The sequence below is a fragment of the Salvelinus fontinalis genome, chromosome 1 (genome assembly GCF_029448725.1).
Source record: "Salvelinus fontinalis isolate EN_2023a chromosome 1, ASM2944872v1, whole genome shotgun sequence".
Classification (NCBI taxonomy): domain Eukaryota; kingdom Metazoa; phylum Chordata; class Actinopteri; order Salmoniformes; family Salmonidae; genus Salvelinus; species Salvelinus fontinalis.
The window spans coordinates 26444665-26460488 of NC_074665.1; the positions used below are offsets into that span (position 1 = coordinate 26444665).

General features: G+C 43.1%; 1 protein-coding gene across 1 annotated transcript in view; it reads left to right on the forward strand.

Annotated features, from left to right (window-relative positions):
• Positions 1–15824, forward strand: part of LOC129851409 (PDZ domain-containing protein 8-like) — a 66025-nt gene that overhangs the window by 21715 nt on the left and 28486 nt on the right. The window contains exons 2-3 of the mRNA XM_055917924.1: positions 6495–6623; positions 15697–15799. Of these exons, the coding sequence (XP_055773899.1) occupies positions 6495–6623; positions 15697–15799 (232 nt within the window). The remainder of the gene's footprint in view (positions 1–6494; positions 6624–15696; positions 15800–15824) is intronic.

The window sequence follows — 15824 nt, forward strand, 5'->3', positions numbered from 1 at the left end:
CTTCTTCTTAAACTGCACTTTTGGTTAAGGGCTTTTAAGTAATCATTTGATGTTAAAGTCTACACTTGTTGCATTTGGTACATGTGACAAATAAAGTTTGATTTGATTTTTAATTTGAACAGTTTGGGGAAGGCCCTTTCCTGTTTCAGCATGAAACAAAGCGAGGTCCATGCAGAAATGGTTTGCTGAGATCGGAGTGGAAGAACTTAACTTAACTGGCCTGAACAGAGCTCTAACCTCAACCCCATCGAACACCTTTGGGATGAATTGGAACGCTGACTGCGAGCCAGGCCTAATAGCCCAACATCAGTGGCCGACCTCACTAATGCTCTTGTGGCTGAATGGAAGCAATCCCAGCAGCAATGTTCCAACATCTAATGGAATTCTTTCCCAGAAGAGTAGAGGCTATTATAGTAGAAACTCCATATTAATGCCCATGATTTTGGAATACAATGTTTGACGAGCAAGTGTCCACATACTTATTTGGTCATGTAGTGTATTTTATGACGTTTCCACCAGATCAGAGCATTACATTTTTTCCTCCTTTCATGCTGAGTGGTTATCGAAAGGGAGAGAGCTGGAAAGATTTTTCAAATAGGCTAAATTGAGGAACTGTTGTAGTTCTAAATGGATGTAAAAACAGACTTTGTCGGTGAGTTAAGACAATCAGAAAATAGTATTAGATCACCAAATGGGCACACTTATAGACCTACACTTGCGCGCAGGCCTGGTAGCCTCATCCTACTTCTATATGCGTAATCAGATGTGTGTCCTAAGTCAAGATTGACAGGAGTTCTCCAAACAAAAACTCGGAAATGGAATGAACCAAAACTTTTTTTTCTCACAAGTGTAGCCTAGGGTGTGCTCTCTGCAAAGAACGTGTCCACTCCTACAATGACAACGGTAAGACTGTAATAGTAATAATTATTATAATAATATTAAATGCATAACAGAAATTACTGTAACCAAATAAACTTTGTAAATGGGAATTAACAATCCTCCACAATGGATTAGTCCACTCAAACAAGCGTGAATCAGATGGGTGTCTCGTGTGACAGAATCTTTTTATATTCAGTGCCTAGGCTACAGCCTTATTCTAAAATTGATTTAAATTGTATTTTTTTTCTCATCAATCTCCACACAATAGCCCATAACGACAAAGTAAAAACCGGTTCCTCTACATTTAAAAAAAGGAAATATCACATTTATGTAGTATTCAGACCCTTTACTCAGTACTTTGTTGAAGCACTTTCGGCAGCGATTACAGCCTCGAGTCTTCTTGGGTGTGACGCTACAAACTTGGCACATCTGTAGTTGGGGAGTTTCGGCCATTCTACTCTGCAGATCCTCTCAAGCCCTGTCAGGTTGGATGGGGAGCGTCACTGCACAGCTGTTTTCAGGTCTCTCCAGAGATGTTTGATGGGGTTCAAGCCCGGGCTCTGGCTGGGCCACTCAAACGTATACATGTCCCTGCCGTTGAAAAACATTCCCACAGCATGATGCTGCCACAACCATGCTTCACCGTAGGGATGGTACCAGGTTTGGGCTCCCAAGTGGTGCAGCGGTTGAAGGCACTGCATCTCGGTGCTAGAGGCGTCACTACAGACACCCTGGTTCGAATCCAGGCTGTATCACAACCGGTCGTGATTGGTAGTCCCATAGGGCGGCGCACAATTGGCCCAGCGTTGTCACGGTTTGGCTGGTGTAGGCCGTCATTGTAAGTAAGAATTTGTTCTTATCTGACTTTTCTAGTTCAATGAAGGTAAAAAAAATCCTCCAGACGTGACGCTTGACATTCAGGCCAAAGAGTTCAATCTTAGTTTCATCCGACCAGAGAATCTTGTTTCTCATGGTCTGAGTCTTTACGTGCCTTTTGGCAAACTCCACACGGGCTGTCGTGCCTTTTCCTGAGGAGTGGCTTCTTCTGGCTGAGTTCTGGAGATATGGAAGAACCTTCCAGAAGGACAACCATCTCCACACAGGAATTCTAGAGCTCTTTCAGTGACCACCGGGTTATTGGTCACCTCCATGACCAAGGCCCTTCTCCCCCAATTGTGCAGTAAGGCTGGGCGGCCAGCTCTAGGAAGAGTCTTGGTGGTTCCTAACTTGGAGGCCAGTGTGTTCTTGGGGACCTTCAGTGCTGCAGAAATGTTTTGGTACCCTTCCCCAGATCTGTGCCTCGACACAATCCTGTCTCGGAGCTCTACGGACAATTTTTTTTACCTCGAGGCTTGGTTTTTGCTCTGACATGCACTGTCAACTTTGGGACCTTATATCGACAAGTGTGTGCCTTTCCAAATCATGTCCAATCAGTTGAATTTACCACAGGTCGACTCCAATCAAGTTGTAGAGACTTCTCAATGATGATCAATGGAAACAGGATGCGCCTGAGCTCAATTTCGAGTCTGATAGCAAATACTTAGGTAAATAAGATATTTATATTTTTAGTACATTTCAAAAAAAATTTTTTTTGCTTTGTCATTGTGGGATATTGTGTGTAGATTACTATGGAATTGTTTTGATTGAATCCATTTTAGAATAAGGCTGTAACGTAACAAAATGGCTGTAACGTAACAAAACAGTCAAAGGGTCTAATTCCTTTCCGAAGGCACTTTATTTGCCAATGCTCAACAACAAAAAATATTTATCGACCAAACAATCGACCAGTCAACTAAATGGGGTTAGCCATAATGTCAACATAAAGGGTAAATGGGATTTTAAGATAATGAATTTGGAAAATGCTAGGTAAAAGATCAGTGTTAGCTGTCTATTTCAAAACAAATCAAATGCTATTTGTCACATGCGCCGGATACCACAGGTGTAGACCTTACAGTGAAATGCTTATTACAAGTCCTTAACCAACAATGCAGTTTTAAGAAAATTACCCCCCCCCCCCCCCCAAAAAGACTGTTTAGCAGTCAGTCTTATGGCTTGGGGTTAGAAGCTGTTTAGAAGTCTCTTGGACCTAGAATTGGCACTCCGGTACTGCTTGCCGTGCGGTAGCAGAGAGAACAGTCTATGACTAGGGTGGCTGCAGTCTTTAACAATATTTAGGGCCTTCCTCTGACACCGCCTGGTATAGAGGTCCTGGATGGCAGGAATCTTGGCCCCAGTGATGTAATGGGCCATACGCACTACCCTCTGTAGCGCCTTATGGTTGTATCACCGCCTGTCATGTCATAGACCATCAAGATGAATTGTCAGATTCAACAGAAGATCTCTGTGTTTCTTGGGACCTAGAACAAGCATCTCTGTTTTGTCCGAGTTTAAAAGTAGACATCTCCTTTTGTCTTGATCACGTTGAGGGAGAGGTTGTTGGTCTTGCACCACACGGTCAGGTGTCATTTCTGTTTGTGATCAGGCCAACCACTGTTGTCATCAGCAAACTTAATGATTGTGTTGGAGTCGTGCCTGGCCGTGCTGTCATGAGTGAACAGGGAGTACAGGAGGGGACTGAGCACGCACCCCTGAGGGGCCCCCATGTTGAGGATCAGCGTGGCAGATATTGTTACCTACCCTTTCCACCTGGGGGTGGCCTGTCAAGAAGTCCAGGATTCAGTTGCAGAACGAGATGTTTAGTCCCAGGGTCCTTAGCTTAGTGATGAGCTTTAAGAGCACTATGGTGTTGAACGCTGAGCTGTAGTCAATGAACAGCAGTCTCACATAAATGTTCCTTTTGTCCAGTTTGGAAAGGGCAGTGTGCAATAGAGATTGCATCACCTGTGGATCTGTTGGTGCGGTTTGCAAATTTGGAGTGGGTCTAGGGTTTCTGGGCTAATGATGGTGTTGTGAGCCATGACCAGACTTTCAAAGCATTTCATGGCTACAGACGTGAGTGCTACGGGTCGGTAGTCATTTAGGCAGGTTACCTTAGTGTTCTTAGGCACAGGGACTATGGTGGTCTGTTTGAAACATGTTGGTATTACAGACTCGGCAAGGGAGAGGTTGAAAATGTCAGTGAAGACACTTGCCAGTTGGTCAGCGCATGCTCGGAGTACACGTCCTGGTAATCCATCTGGCCCAATGGCCTTGTTAACCTGTTTAAAGGTCTTACTCACATTGGCTGCGGAGAGCGTACTCACATTGGCTGCGGAGAGCGTGATCACACAGTCGTCCAGAACAGCTGATGCTCTCATGTAAGTTTCAGTGTTACTTGCCTCGATGCGAGCATGGAAGTTATTTAGCTCGTCTGGTAGGCTCGTGTCACTGGGCAGCTCTCGGCTGTGCTTCCCTTTGTAGTATGTAATAGTTTGCGAGCCCTCCCACATCCAATGAGCGTCGGAGCCGGTATCGTATGATTCGATCTTAGTCCTTTATTGATGCTTTGCCTGTTTGGTGGTTCGTCGGAGGGCATAGCAGGATTTCCTATAAGCTTCCGGGTTAGAATCCCGCTCCTTGAAAGCGGCAGCTCTACTCTCTAGCTCAGTGTGAATGTTGCCTAAAGTCCATGGCTTCTGTTTGGGGTATGTACGTACAGTCACTGTGGGAATAACGTCCTCGATGCACTTATTGATAAAACCAGTGACTGATATGGTGTACTCTTCAATGCCATCAGAAGAATCCCGAAACATATATTCCAGTCTGTGCTAGCGTCTGTGCTAGCAAAACAGTCCTGTAGCTTAGCATCTGCTTCATCTGACCACTTTTTTATAGACCGAGTCACTGGTGCTTCCTGCTTTAATTTTTGCTTGTAAGCAGGAATCAGGAGGATACAATTATGGTCAGATTTGCCAAATGGAAGGTGAGGGAGAGCTTTGTTCGCGTCTCTGTGTGTGGAGTAAAGGTGGTCTAGAATTTTCTTTCCCTCTGGCTGCACATTTAACACGCTGATAGAGATTTAAGTTTCCCTGCTTTGACTTTTGGAGATGAGTTAGGCTCACAGAACTAGAATGAGTTATACTTTTTTTCTATTCAATACGTCTATGGTTAGGCTATCTCACATCTTCCAGATTATTATGAACAGTTACACAAAATATTATCTGGATTAGAATGCGAGGGCTTCAAGCTAGACATAGCATCAGGGGCCAAAAATAAAGGCATGCGTGTGGTCCCAAACAGCATGATGTTCTTAATTACAATGAGTAAAGGGAGTCGCACACTGTATATACAAGCTCCCAGTAATTTATTGGGTGAACCACCAACGTTTCTGCGTCACTGTTGTGCACAGTTGGTGCTTTATCCAATAAATGACTGGAAGCTTGTATATGGAGTGTGAGACTCTTATTTAATATCATACAGTTTACTCACCGTTAGTCAGCACCTCAAATAACTATTTTGGGTGCGTTCCAGCTCATGCTTTTTGTTACCTAATTACAATGAACCCATTCTTTACGGTTTAACCATCTGCCTTACTGCTGCTTCTAGCCAATGACCACACCCAATTGAGGAAATCACAGTGCTCGGACCAAACATTTTGTGAGGGTGTCTGTGTGTATGGTCAGGGAGAGAGGGTGAGCGAGCAACAGGGGCAGGAGAAGGTCATGTTCGGAGAGTGGGTTAGTGTGTGAGTAGAAGAGTGGGAGCTAGGGCGAGCCTGAGAGATGGAGAGCCACGCTGTGAGTGTCTTTCTCAGCCCCGCATTGGTTGAGGTCAGCCTTCCTGCTGTGGAGCGAGAGCAGGAAACAACCAGGGTTTGTTAGATAATCTGATCCCAGCAGGACATGGATTTCCTCCTGCCTGCCTGCCAACTGGAACCGTGGGGCTCCTGTAGACGCTCCTATAGGGTCTCCAACATTTCTTATCTATCTGTTTTCCATCTTTCCCCTACTTTTCCTCTCATCTCACCAGCTTCCTTATCTCTACATCATCCCTCCTTCATTTTTCAACTCCATATCCTCTCAATCTCTCCTTTTATTTCCTAAAATGTTTATTTTCTCTTATTTTATTTTTCTCTTTCTACTTCATCTCTTCTTCTCATTGTCTTCGTTCCCTTTTCCAACCCATTCATTCTCTGAGCAAGGAAGTGACCTTATTACTGTGTAATTATTCCTGTAATTACAATGTAACATATTACACTAATTTATTACACACATTGATTCAGTGCGTTTTTTTGTTTTGTGCCTTTTATATCTGTAGTCCTATACTGTGTGGCTTTGTTTATGTGTAGGTGTCGTGAAGAAGCCGTCAATAGCGGCTTTAGCATCTGTTTTAGACTGTTGGTTGTCTCTAGTTTTATCACTGAGCCTGTATTTCTGTCACTTAAGAGAGACAATCCTGAGGATGACGACAAAGCAGAAATGCTTAACGATTGTCTGTTAATCTGTTGCTGTGGGCTAACAGCAGATCATCATCTGAAACGTAGATGTTACCCCCAATGGAAAAGCCAGAGGCCTATGCTTCGATTGTCAAACACTGCTAAAATGTGACTTTTGTTTTCAGTTAGGCCCCAAGTTTTTTTCAAGTGTAGAATCCCTCAGCAGTTATAGTCGCACTGAAATCACTAACAGTATACAACAAATGTATAATAATTGTCTACCTTTTTTGTGTTTTTTCAGATACAAACCCTTCTTCCCGTTCCAAGTGCAACCTTCCATTGGATCCTCCGCCTGTGACTTGGACCTCTCTGTTCAGGACTCAGGATTGGTTGAGGGTCGGCTTAGGGTCACCCTCGTTGAATGTAGCAGGTAGGATGACGCATTCCTGGTAATATGGGAGAGGGGCGTGGGGTGTTATTTCCCTATGCATTACAGCAATCCTCCTTTTATCAGAGAAGATATATAATGTAATTATACTCATTCTAAGTCAACCCTTCCCATGTTGTATGTAGTTAGTGTTATGGTCCTAACATGCCTATGAGACCATAAGAATGAAATGCTTTTGATCATTATAAGTAGTTCAGCGGTACTCGCAGTTTGTGTCTGCGGTCTCCACAGCTTTTCTGCACAGGGATACTATATACTTTATGTCACATACAGTATGTTCAGCACTTTTCATGCAGAATCATAAGGTAGGCCACCCGCTGTGTGTATTCTAGCCTGGTTTGAGCTACTTGACAGGTTAGGATATATCTTATGGTGAAAACCACTTTTATTACATCAGTATTAAAAGGACCTAAGATGTCTGGACTATATGTTGACATTGCATTTGTCACTAGTATCTAAGCTCGGTGTTCAAGCCTGCTCTTCATAAATGATCAAGGCCTTTTATTCTCTAGCCACAGAAAGGAAATGCAGCACTAATCAACTTAACCAGCAAGGCTACATATTTACCAGGTGATTGAGTTACCGCCTGCTCAAACTAACCTAATCCGTTTGGGCGACAATGCCTACCACAGTTTCAGGCTGACTACACCGCTCACGTCGTGTGCGCGAGCGTTGCAAAATAAATGTAGACATGCATGTTATTCAATTATTGCACCCACACTGCTCGCGCGCGCCAATAAGCGTCTGCGTTGCCAAGGGCTAAATTAGAAGTCAGTTCTATTTCTGATGCAGATTGCACTGCAAGTCCTGCCTCACCCATCTCCTCATTGGTTTATAGAAGCAGCTACCCACGTGCCATCTCCTCATTGGTTACACCCACGTGGGTGACAAAGACGAACGAGGTCAGTGCCGGTAATGCACCTAATTTATGAAAGTTGCCAATCGCCATATAAAGTCAATAGAAGAAAAAGCCTGGAAGGAGGAGAGATGACTAGAAACGATTTGGTTGACCATTTTATGTTTGGATTAATTGGCGGAGTAGAGGACCTTGTGCATTTCAGGTAACATTTTAACTCTATGTTTATATCCCAGGACAAATTAGCTAGCAACAGCAAGCTAGCTAAATAGGACAAATTAGCTAGCAAGTGCAAGCTAGCTAGCTAAATTGCCATAAATGTTTAATGCTTTTCGACCTGTCCCTAAATTAATATAATTGGTTGAGTTTGTTTTGATATTTTAACCTGCGTGTCGTGATCGCATTTGGTGTAGGGGGACAAAATACATTTATGCATGATGGCGCACTCGCACAGCTGGTTTGGTTTCTGTGTTAGAGGGCGCACTTAAAAAGCAGCCCTTTGTCTCGGGGTAGGTGATGTATCCCTTCACTAGTCTCCTCTCCCTTCCTAAAACACACCCACTTCTGCACTGGGCTAGGGCTGTTGCGGTGACTGTATTACCACCTCACCGACAGTCATAACCGCAGTAAAATTCCGTGTGACTGTTGAGTCATGGTAATCTCCTCTTATGCACACTGGACATGCTTTAGTAGTACCCAACTTGCTAATGACCTAATGGCCTGGTACTCAGGGCTCTATTGTCCCTCTAACCACTCTGACATCAATGCAAATAGCTTAGAAACACAACGAAATGGAACAGTACTTTCTAAGGTGATGATTAATTCAAAACACACAGGCATATTAGGACTTATGCAGCCGCAGAGGCTTTTGAGCCGAAGCACGAAATAAAAACCTGAATTATGACTCTGCCGTTATACAATATATAACCTACAGCATATTACGCATGGCAGAAAAACAAAAAACTAAACTGATTTTAAGATGCCTTTGGTACATAATTGGTCTAGCCTATATTCCAAAATTAAACAAATTAGAGTAATCGCTTTTGAGTGTGGACTGTTATTTATTATTATTATTCATACCAGATGGAGTGGTTACCTTATGCTACGTTCCAAAATGTCTATCCAAATCAAATGTTATTGGTCACATACATGGTTAGCAGATGTTCTGACTGTGCAGTAATATCTAACAAGTACCCTAACAATTTCACAACATCTACCTTATACACACAAGTGTAAAGGAATGAATAAGAATATGTACATATAAATATATGGATGAGCGATGGCCTTAAGGCATAGGCAAGATGCAGTAGATGGTATGAGTACAGTACATACATATGAGATGAGTAATGTAGGGTATGTAAACATTATATAAAGTGGCATTGTTTAAAGTGACTAGTGATACATTTATTACATCCACTTTTTTATTATTAAAGTGGCTAGAGATTTGAGTCAGTATGTTGGCAGCAGCCACTAAATGTTAGTGGTGGCTGTTTAGCAGTCTGATGGCCTTGAGATAGAAGCTGTTTTTCAGTCTCTCGGTCCTAGCTTTGATGCACCTGTACTGACCTCGCCTTCTGGATGATAGCGGGGTGAACAGGCAGTGGCTCGGGTGGTTGTTGTCCTTGATGATCATTTTGGCCTTCCTGTGACATTGGGTGGTGTAGGTGTCCTGGAGGGCAGGTAGTTTCCCCCCGGTGATGCATTGTGCAGACCTCACTACCCTCTGGAGAGCCTTACGGTTGTGGGCGGAGCAGTTGCCGTACCAGGCGGTGATACAGCCCGAAAGGATGCTCTCGATTGTGCATCTGTAAAAGTTTGTGAGTGTTTTTGGTGTCAAGCCGAATTTCTTCAGCCTCCTGAGGTTGAAGAGGCGCTGCTGCGCCTTCACCACGCTGGCCTTGTGGGTGGACCATTTCAGTTTGTCCATCTTCTACACTACTGTCCCGTCGATGTGGATAGGGGAGTGCTCCCTCTGCTGTTTCCTGAAGTCCACGATCATCTTCTTTTATTTTGTTGACGTTGTGTGTGTGTGGTTATTTTCCTGACACCACACTCCGAGTGCCCTCACCTCCTCCCTATAGGCTATCTTGTCGTTGTTGGTAATCAAGCCTACCACTGTAGTGTCATCTGCAAACTTGATGATTTGAGTTGGAGGCGTGCATGGCCACGCAGTCATGGTTTAACGGTGAGTACAAGAGAGGGCTGGGAACGCACCCTTGTGGGGACCCAGTGTTGAGGATCAGCGGGGTGGAGATATTGTTTCCTACCTTCACCATCTGGGGGGCGGCCCGTCAGGAAGTCCAGGACCCAATTGCACAGGGCGAGGTCGAGACCCATGGTGTGGTGTTAAATGCTGAGCTGTAATCGATGAACAGCATTCTTACATAGGTATTCCTCTTATCTAGATGGGTTAGGGCAGTGTGCAGTGTGATTGCAATTGCGTCGTCTGTGGACCTATTGGTGCGGTAAGCAAATTGGACTGGGTCTAGGGTGTCAGGTAGGGTGGAGGTGATATGATCCTTGATCATATCTCAAAGCACTTCATGATAACGGAAGTGAGTGCTAGTCATTTAGCTCAGTTACCTTAGCTTTCTTGGGAACAGGAACAATGGTGGCCCTCTTGAAGCATGTGGGAACAGCAGACTGGGATAGGGATTGATTGAATATGTCCATAAACACACCAGCCAGCTGTTCTGGGCATGCTCTGAGGACGGGGCTAGGGATGCCGGCTGTGATTATAATCGAAGAGAGTTCTCTTGGTAGATAATGCGGTCGGCATTTGATTGTTAGGAATTCTAGGTCAGGTGAACAAAAGGACTTGAGTTCCATTATGTTATGATCACACCACGACTCGTTAATCATAAGGCATACACCCCCGACCTTCTTCTTACCAGAGAGATGTTTGTTTCTGTCGGCGCGATGCGTGAAGAAACCGGGTGGCTGTACCGACTCTGATAATGTATCCCGAGTCAGCCATGTTTCCGTGAAACAGAGAATGTTACAATCTCTGATGTCTCTCTGGAAGGCAACCCTTGCTCGAATTTCGTCTACCTTGTTGTCAAGAGACTGGTCATTGGCAAGTATTATACTCGGGACCCTGTGAGAGATGTGCCCGTCTACGCAGCCTGACCAGAAGACCGCTCCGTCTGCCCCTTCTGCGGCGCCGTTGTTTTGGGTCGCCAACTGGGATCCGATCCATTGTCCTGGCTGGTGGTCCAAACAGAGGATCCGGGAAAGTCGTATTCCTGGTCGTAATGTTGATAAGTTGACGTTGCTCCTGTATCCAATAGTTTCTAAAGCGCGTGGCCTCCATTGGCTATTCGAGTGTATATGGATGACATGTCTTTTTTTCCCCATGCCCATGCTTCTGCCCGTTTGATAATGGGCCATTCTAAATTGAAAATATTTTTACATATTAGTAAAGACAAGATTAAATTGAGAACAGTCTGATGGGTGAAAATATGATCGCTTGAGAGAACAGCTGTGCAGCCTGAGGCAAGGAAGAGAGCGCAAGCTTTTTTTGTGACTTTCTCAAATCATCAATAGCATATAGTCGCATCTTGCAGCCCGTATAAGTTTTGATTTCTAAGGTTTATCATTGACAACTAAAGTTGCCAAATGACTAAATCTAGCGTATAGAGCCTGTTTCAGATGATCACCTTGATTCTCAACATAGCCACTTCATATGCGCCCTCGCTCTGGGAAAAATATCCTTTCTATTTTATTCAGCTAAGTTCAATTAAATTCCTGTTACTATAATATAAAATAATGGCACTGGACTTAAAAGCATATCTTGTCAGGTAAATGAACAAGCCTACAGTCTATGGCATGGAGCATAGCCAGATAACATAATTTAGGCCAACTCATATTTTGTTCTTCTGAAATACATTTTCATCAAAATATTCCTTTAGACCTGACTAAAAGAAATAATGGATTTATTGTGATGGTGTATATTAAATTGATTTATTCTACTTTTTTTAAATGTACATGTTGGAAAGGCATGCATCAGCGGCTTGTGTGCGTGGAGGCCTTGATGTTAAACATGTTTATCTTAATTAGCTGCCAATTACCGTGAGACCGGCAGACTTTTGCATGACAACCAGATGAGACAATTTCATGACCTCCACAGCCCTACTCTGGGCCAATGAAAATGTGTAAACATGCCAGCCACGGGCCTGAGCTCTGTCTCCTCCACCCTCTCCTGACGGTGGTGTAAGCCTTTGTTATGTTGCTTGGGTCTGGTATAGTAGCGGAGTGGCTGCAGACAGTAGGACATCCAGAAACTGCTCCTCATTAATAATGCACAGTCCCTGCCCATTATGAGGCCAGGCCAACGCTATGGCTGGCTGGCTGGCACTCCTATCCTCACAGCTGCTGCAAATGGATACCCTATTACCTCACTGGGCCAGCCAGACATGTCTGACAATGACAACCATCCACTTCAACTTACCGTGCCCAATATTGGGTTTGTCTCTGTGGAATTCCATTGGGATGGAGCCAAATGCAACCAAACTGCGAGGTCTTCGTTTTTGGGGAATAGGCAATGCATTTTTAAGGAATTAAAGGTTGTTGATATTCAGAGGAATATCAGAATATTCTACATAGGCCTGAAATGAACAGTGAACTGGTTCAGTTCGAACTTCTAATTTTAAAAATTAATCTCTCCAGAAATAAGTCTCTCACTGTTGCCGCCTGCTACCGACCCCCCTCAGCTCCCAGCTGTGCCCTGGACACCATCTGTGAATTGATCGCTCCCCATCCAGCTTCAGAGTTTGTTCTGTTAGGTGACCTAAACTGGGATATGCTTAACACCCCGGCAGTCCTACAATCTAAGCTAGATGCCCTCAATCTCACACAAATCATCAAGGAACCCACCAGGTACAACCCTAAATCCGTAAACATGGGCACCCTAATAGACATTATCCTGACCAACTTGCCCTCCAAATACACCTCTGCTGTCTTCAATCAAGATCTCAGCGATGACTGCCTCATTGCCTGTATCCGCTACGGGTACGCGGTCAAGGTGGATTCCCTGATCCACCTCTACGCAGACGACACCATTCTGTATACTTCTGGCCCCTCCTTGGACATTGTGCTATCTAACCTCCAAACGAGCTTCAATGCCATACAACACTCCTTCCGTGGCCTCCAACTGCTCTTAAACGCTAGTAAAACCAAATACATGCTTTTCAACCGTTCGCTGCCTGCACCCGCACGCCCGACTAGCATCACCACCCTGGACGGTTCCGACCTAGAATATGTGGACATCTATAAGTACCTAGGTGTCTGGCTAGACTGCAAACTCTCCTTCCAGACTCATATCAAACATCTCCAATCCAAAATCAAATCTAGAGTCGGCTTTCTATTCCGGAACAAAGCCTCCTTCACTCACGCCGCCAAACTTACCCTAGTAAAACTGACTATCCTACCGATCCTCGACTTCGGCGATGTCATCTACAAAATAGCTTCCAATACTCTACTCAGCAAACTGGATGCAGTTTATCACAGTGCCATCCGTTTTGTTACTAAAGCACCTTATACGACCCACCGCTGCGACCTGTATGCCCTAGTCGGCTGGCCCTCGCTACATGTTCGTCGTCAGACCCACTGGCTCCAGGTCATCTACAAGGCTATGCTAGGTAAAGTGCCGCCTTATCTCAGTTCACTGGTCACGATAGCTACACCTACCCGTAGCACGCGCTCCAGCAGGTGTATCTCACTGATCACCCCTAAAGCCAAAACCTCATTTGGACGCCTTTCCTTCCAGTTCTCTGCTGCCTGCGACTGGAACGAATTGCAAAAATCTCTGAAGTTGGAGACTTAGATCTCCCTCAACAACTTTAAACATCTGCTATCTGAGCAGCTAACCGATCGCTGCAGCTGTACATAGTCCATCGGTATATAGCCCACCCAATTTACCTACCTCACCCCCATACTGTTTTTATTTATTTACTTTTCTGCTCTTTTGCACACCAGTTTCTCTTCTTGCACATGATCATCTGATGATTTATCACTCCAGTGTTAATCTGCTAAATTGTAATTATTCGATTTATTGCCTACCTCATGCCTTTTGCACACATTGTATATAGATTCTCTTTTTTTCTACCATGTTATTGACTTGTTTATTGTTTACTCCATGTGTAACTCTGTGTTGTTGTCTGTTCACACTGCTATGCTTTTTGGTAATTACTGTGTTCGATGTCTTCACTATTCTACAATGTAGAAAATAGCAAAAATACATCAAAACCCTTGAATGAGTAGTTGTGTCCAAACTTTGACTGGTACTATTTAAACTGTAATACATTCATTTAAAATATTCAAGAGCTTTTTTTGGTAACTGATTTCAATCCAGGCCCTTGGTTGTGAACTAGTTAAGACACTGGTCAAGACAGAAGAAGGGTGTCCAAAGTTTTAGTGGTCGGCTTTTACCCAAATTCAGAGAGGAGCTCGAAGATTTATAATCAGTCAGGGGCAGTATTAAGTTATCAAGTCTGTGTAAAATGTGCTGTCTACCACCACCAGATGGAGACATAGTCAGTATATTGTTAATTCAGAATCCAGTATCCACACATCCTGTATAAATACTGAGCTTGTTGTATACAGTAATTGGGAACTCAATTCATTTAAGTAAAGGGTTTATCCAGTGGTCTAATTGAGGAAAATAAAAAAGGTTACTACTGTCTTTTTTATTTGCTTTTTTAAACACTTGTCAGTTGTATTTTTATGACCTTAAAATTAAGAAATTTTATTTTGAAACCATCAATTTCAGTTAGGTCTACATACGGTATATTGTAGAAATTAATCCCACAATATACAAGAGAACTCTCCTATGTATTAATTTGGACAGTGAAGCAAAAACTTTTCATTTGGCTCTATACTCCAGCATTTTGGATTTGAGATGAAATGTTTCATATGAGGCGACACTACTGAATGTCACCTTTTTATTTGAGGGTGTTTTATATCACTTTTTTACCGTTTAGAAATGAAAGAACTTTCTGTATCTAGTACCCACTATTGGAAGGTGTCATAAGTAGTCAAGTGTAGTATTTGGCCCCATATTCCTAGCACTACAATGACTACATCAAGCTTGTGACTCAACAAAATTGTTGGATGCATTTGCAGTTTATTTTGGTTGTGTTTCGGATTATGTTGTGCCTAATAGAACTGAATGGAAAATAATGGATTGTCTTTTTGAAGTCACTTTTATTGTAAATAAGAATATAATGTTTCTGAACACAATGTGGATATTACCATGATTACGGATAATCATGAATCAATCTTAAATAATGATGAGCGAGAAAGTTATAAATATTATAACCCCCCCCCACAAAAATAATGTTAACCCCCTGTTATTGGTAATGGTGAGAGGTTCGCATGTCTTGGGGGTATGATCTTTGTGCGTCTAACTTTCTCATCAGTATTCAGGATTATCCATAGTTATGGTAGCATGACATTGAAGTAGAAGTGTTCAGAAACATTTTCTATTCTTATTTACAATAAAAGTGACTCCAAAATGACACCATACATTATTTGCCATTCATTTTATATTGAGCACATCATAATCTGAAACACAACCAAAACAAACTGAAAATGCATCCAACAAGTTTGTGGGGTCACACGCTTGATGTAGTCATTTTGTGCTCGGAATATGGGACCAAATACTACACTTGACTACTTTCATACACAAGTACATTTGTAAAAATACTTATGACACCTTCAAATTGGGGTACTAGATACATAAAGTGCTGTAAAACAGATATGTATAAAAAATACCCTCAAATCAAAGGTGACATTCCGTACTGTCTCCTCATATGAAACATTTTATCTAAAATGTTGGAGTATAGAGACAAATTAAACGTTTTATATTCACCGTCCAAAATAAATAAGTACGGGAGTGTAAATAGCTCAACGCTTCAAATGTGCAGATACTCCTGCTATACTACAGTAGTTTATGCTTTTCTTGTGTGTTTTTATCACAACACCAGGGGGCAGCAATAGCCTTGACAGTGTTTTGTTTGCTTTAGTATCATTGTAACCATTGGCCAGGGGTCTCTCTGATGCATCTTAGTAGCACCAGAAAACACAGTGGCATCAACAGGTTTACATACAGTAGGCTATGCACTATACATAGGGAGACCAGGAGAATCCGCAATGATGTACTGTCTAAATTAGCTTTTTCTTCTGTCATTTCTCCTTCAGGCTGTTTATCCTGGGCTCGTATGACAGAGAGACCTACGTGCACTGCACCTTTGAGCTGAGCAGCCATGAGTGGAAAGAGAAGACTCGCAGCTCCATCAAAACGGTGGGCTTCTCTTAAGATACTGTCC